The sequence below is a fragment of the Aplysia californica genome, unplaced genomic scaffold (assembly GCF_000002075.1).
Source record: "Aplysia californica isolate F4 #8 unplaced genomic scaffold, AplCal3.0 scaffold00835, whole genome shotgun sequence".
Taxonomy (NCBI): Eukaryota; Metazoa; Mollusca; class Gastropoda; order Aplysiida; family Aplysiidae; genus Aplysia; species Aplysia californica.
Genome location: NW_004798105.1, coordinates 10,831 through 16,342, shown reverse-complemented (window position 1 = coordinate 16,342; position 5,512 = coordinate 10,831). Strand labels below are relative to the sequence as shown.

Here is a 5,512-nt window from a genome sequence, read left to right as displayed (position 1 = left end):
CATACAGGCGACGGTAAAGGAGCGTTCCAGATCGGCGCTGTGACAAAGGCCGGCAACTCGTGCCTGCCTCGCCTGGTGACGGTTGTGCACGGCGAGCCGCCAGTCCTCGACTACGCCTTCACGGGCGTGCTGCGGCTGTACAGCGTGTACACGGAGGAGACCCTGCTTGCCGGCACCCTGGACGACCCCAAATCCATCTGTCTGGAGCTGGCCACCGACTCACTCACGAAATTCCGCCTAGGGCTTAACGAGGCGGCCATCAAGAAGACGTGTGAGTACAACAACGCGCAGCAGATCTGCGAGTCGTTCGGTCCAAAGTTCGTCTCGGGGATCAAAGTCTCCTTCTCTCTGACCCCCGAGTACCCAGACCTCGATGACGTAGATCTGTCGTTCTACGAGAACTCCAGCGACGCACAAGAGGTGAACGCCAACAACGAGTTTGAGATCGCCTGGGGCTCCGTGAAGAAAGCAAAACTTCTGACGTCGTCATCCGCGAGCAACGATGACGTAGACGGATCGCCGCCATCATTATCATCATCATCAGCTGTTGTTGACGACTCACGTGACGACCCGTCGCTAGCCCCGCCCCTCTCAGACTCTACAACCGTTGTATTACAAGAAGTGGGCGTGTCTGCAGACGCCGGTGGGCGGGATCAAGGTTGGAGTGAGCGCGAGGAGGCGTGGCCTGACGTGACACGTCACACTGACGACACGGAGACGGAGACCACTCGGGATTTGTTCCCCCTCCAGAGTGTGCCCGCGAGCGGCCCGGGGGTCACGACCCATGACCTCACCCTCCGACCCCCGGACGAGCTGGAGGCGATGAGCGAGAGCCGGGTCACCGACAACCCGCTCTTCTACTACTTCCAGCGGAACCCGGACACCCGCCCGCCGCCCCCCTCTCTCCCGGGGGAGGAGAGGGACAGCGACAGAGGACACTTGCTGGACCTCTCAGCAGACAACACACGGACAGACATCACACGGACAGACACACAGTCTGACAGTCCACCCACTCACCCCACCCTCCTCCCCACACGTGACAGTCCGCACCAACCTGCTGTGAGTGAGCTGCCCACACTCCCCACACACAAAAGAGACCACGTGAGCAAACGTGAGCCCATAGCCCTTGCGCGGATGTTCGAACCTCCGCCCAGCGCGGGTAGGGTAGAAGAGACAACAGGCGGGGATATCCATGACTGTGGTTCGAACCTTGTGGTAGGTGCGGATATACGTGTAGATAAACCCGAGTCTATCAGTTACAGCGAGGAGCTGTGTAAATCAAACAGTGAGTCAGATCCCACTCTTGTGTTCACCACCGCCGCCACCACCACCACCATCATCAACAACAATAACAACAACAATAACAACAACAGCAGCAACAACAACAGCAACAACAACAACAACAACAACAACAACAGCAACAACACGTTGCCAAGCGGTCAGCCAAACGTTCCCGCGAGGAGCGAGCCCACTGACCACGTGACAACGCCAACTGACCACCCGCCCTTCCCTCCCCCGCCCGCCTGGTACACAAACCCTGCCGGACATGCGCAGACACCCGCAGTGTTCTCTCAGCCGGCCATGATCGCCTCGCTCTCCTCTCTGTCTTCTCTGGAGAACGTTGGAGTGAACGACACGCCGCCGAGGAGGAGGAGAGGAGAGAAAGAAGAGCAAAGAGAGCAAGACGAGGAGGACTACGCCGAGGTGGAAGAGGTTCTGGCCGGCTTTGAGCTGGACACCGTGGCTCTCACCCCCGCGCGGGAGTACGCAGAGAGCAGTGACGTAGGCAGTGACGTAGGCAGTGACGTAGGCAGTGACGTGGACAATGACGTGGAAGGTTACGTGTCTGAGGAGTCCCCGGGGGCCGGGCATGGCCAGCACGACGATGATGACGTATATGTGGTCAGTTGGGACAAAGACGCGGTCACTGACCCGGACATCGCCGGCAAGACCCGGGCAGACGAGCACACAGTGACGCCTGGACTGGTGACGTCAGAGGGCAGAAATGACGTACACCTAGGTGTAGCATCCACGTCATGGGCAGGAGACGAGGAAACAGGAGACGACAACGACGACGATCTCGATAACTTGTTCTCATTTGTTCAGGAACATGAAGACGAGGAGGAGGAGGAGGAGGAAGAGGAGGAGGAGGAGGAGGAAGAGGAGGAGGAGGAGGAGGAGGAGATAATCCACCCTCCAGAAACACATTATATTACCTTCCCGAGTTCAGAAGCCACCGAGCCACCTCTTGCGTCACACAGAAACCTCCTACAACCCACCACCACGTCACCGGACATTGACCCCGCAAGCGATGACGTCAGCACACAACCCCCGGTTGTCATGGAAACAGACAAATCGTCTGCCCAGGCCGTAGAGAGACTGACCAGTCTGATAGACGAAGTGACTACCCTGGTCAACACGTCCAGTGGCCGGATTCTGGACGCGCGCCGACTGGACACCAGCTTTGAGAGACAGTCTAGAGACACCTCGCCCTCTGCCACGGGCGCAACTACCCCGGCCACAACTCCGACGGGCGCCACGTATAACGTGGCGCGGACTGACACTGTGGCTAGCTCTGTGGATGCACCTTCTGACCCCTCCCTTCATAAACCATCTACACACCCCTCCTCCCTTACATCACCCACGCACCCTTCCCCTCTCACATCACTCACATACCCCTCCACCCTCACACAGCCCACACACCCATCCCCCCTCACACCACCCACACACACCGACCAGACATTTACTATCATCGACCCGCACTCTCCGCAACACCCTCCAACCGCCCGACACATCACCCTAAGCACGCCACACAGCAAGAATCCGAACAGTTCCCCTGACAACTCACCAACCAACAACCCTGACCCTGACCTTGACCGTGACCGTGACCATGACCGTGACCGTGATGCTGACCCTGACCCTGACCTTGACCCTGACACCACCATGACCGTTGACCTTTCCGTGTCCAGCATTTCCCACCCACCCATCAACCTACCACCAGACTTTCCCCACACCGAGGTGAAAAAGAAAAAATCCACTCCCTGGAACAGGAAGAAAAAGCTCCCCGGTCTGGCTGGGGTTTACACAGGTCCGGCCGACTCGTCGTTTGGTGGACTCAGGCGGAGCCAGGGCCAGAAAGATCTGGCCAGTATCGGTCAGTTGCCCACGTCTGGCGCTGACGTCACGCTGCATAAGTTTCAGTCGGACTCGAACCTCAGCAGTGTGATCAAATACGAGAGACCAGTCCAGAATAGGTTCGGTTCTTCCCGCATCAACCACCACCCCCACCACCACCCACACGGGCATGGGCATCAGAAAGCGTGCGCTCAAAGTTTGTCTCACAACAGCAGCAGCAACAGCAGCAACATCAACATCAACAACAACAACAGCAGCAGCAACAGCAACAACAACAGAAACATCACCACCACCCCTCCAGACAGCAGTTACGCACAGCACAACCGGCCAGAGGACTTGCACAATTTGCCCACCGCGTCACGTGACGATGACGTCACACTAAAGGCCACACCCCCACAGCAGCCCGCGTCCTCTTCCTCCTACTCACGAAGCACGCCTCACGGGAGCGTCTTGTCGTCTGTTCAGAACTTCGAGAGACTCCACTCCAACATCAGCACCAGCAGCAGCAGCAGCAGCATCAGCAGCAGTACCAGAGACAGCTTCAGTCGCACCCGGCCACCTCCGTCACGCCGTGACCTTGACCTTGGCGCACGACCTTCCTCTCACCGTGGTGCCGAGGTCAAGGTCGTTCACATGGCAGACGTGCACACGCCGTCGGCGGTGGCGGCGGCGGAGCGGGACAGCCGCATCACGCCCACCGAGAGTGAGGAGGAGGAGGTGGTGAGGATAGAGGAACAGTTTGTCCTCTCTAAGACTGGGAGGCTGAGGGCGGGGAAGGGAGGAGCGAGGAGATCGGTGCTGGTGGGGTTAATGTCCGGGGAGGAGAACGAGGAAAACTTTGTGTAGAAAGAGTCGGTACTGCTAGTGTTAATGTCGGGGGATGAGGAAGTCGGTGATATTGGGGTTGATATCCGGGGAGGGCAATGAGGAAAGCTTTGTGAAGAGAGACTTGGGATAGTTGGGGTTAATATCGGGGAAAGATGAAGTAGAGTGTGTTTGGGTTACTGTTGGGGGAGGAGAAGTCGGGGATGCAGGGGTTAATGTTGTAAGAGGGCAATGAGGAAAGCGTTTTTTTTAGTTCCTGGCAGGTCGAATTCGATTCCCGATTTGGGAGAAAGTTTTATCGAGTATCCGAGTCTGTCTGCTGGAAAGTTGAATCAGTCTCTAGGTTGGACCTGACAGACAGGGTCGGAAGCCCGCCTCCTGAATGACCTAAAGTGTGTGGATGGCTGTGTAAAAACACCAACATTAAAAATGCAGAAATTTGGGGATGTGTGGGAAACTACGCAAGGTTTCTGTCAGGGGAGGGAATCGAGGAAAATGTTGTGTAGAAGTTACATTATGTCGGTTGTCTTTTCTTCCAGTCTCCTGGGGGTAAACAATATTGGTTTGGGGTTGTTGTTGTTGTTGTTGTTGTTGTTGTTGTTGTTGTTGTTGTTGTTTTTGTTGTTGTTGTTGTTGTTGTTGATGTTGTTGTTTTTCGTTTTTTTGGGGGGTAGGGGGTATTCAAAACAAAGAAACGTTTTCATTTTAAAAAAATGTATTGCTATTTTCAGTTCTCCTTTTGTTTGTTTGGTTTGGGGTTGTTGTTGTTGTTGTTGTTGTTGTGTTGTTTTTTTGGTGGGTTGTTTTTTTTTGGGGGGGATCCTTTTGACGAAGCAATATGTCTTTTAGTGGTCTTAGAGGGAAGTTATTGGAAAGTAGCCGAGTTCTCAGACTGTCTCGTCTGTTCATGTTTCACGAACGTTGCCTCCCACAGATGTGGATCAACAACGGTGGATCAACAACGGTGGATCAGAAACAGTGGACTATCCACGAACTTTCCCAACTTGACTGAAGATCCTCAAATTATCCGCTTCTGCAATGGGTTCTCTTCTATAGTGCGATCAAAATTCGTGGCGCATCTTATCCTCAAATAGATCTATCTCTCTAACTTGTGAATCCGCAGTTTTGTATCAATTTGTCTTAACTGAATCATTTGTGAGGCAGCGTGTTGGAATCAGGCTCTCGTCAAAATAATCAAAGTGAAGAAACTTGCATTTTTCTGCAGGTTTGTGGGTTTTTATCAAATTTTTGTTTTTTGGCTCAACACCTTTCATGTCCATTCAAAGACTGATATCTTTGTGGATTTTACTTTAAAACGTATGGACTCTTAAGCTAAGGAAATAACTAATCTTTGGCGGCCAATTTCTCACTAATTTTACCTATAAAAACTGGTGACCCTTACCTCCTTCTTTCGCAAATATCTAGACTTGTATTGAAGATAAATGGATATTTGTTTCATCCAAATAAAGACAATTGAACAAGCTTTAAGATGATACCAATAACTCTACATGCCCAAAAATTGACGAGAGCCTGATTCCACCACGCTGCCTCA

General features: G+C 53.7%; 1 protein-coding gene across 1 annotated transcript in view; it reads left to right on the top strand.

Annotated features, from left to right (window-relative positions):
- LOC101856988 overlaps window positions 1-4,583 on the top strand; it is a gene marked incomplete in the record, with an annotated part of 11,379 nt that extends 6,796 nt beyond the window's left edge. The window contains 1 exon segment of the mRNA XM_013088922.2: window positions 5-4,583. Within this exon segment, the coding sequence (XP_012944376.2) occupies window positions 5-3,981 (3,977 nt within the window).
- Window positions 4,584-5,512: the final 929 nt, after the last annotated feature.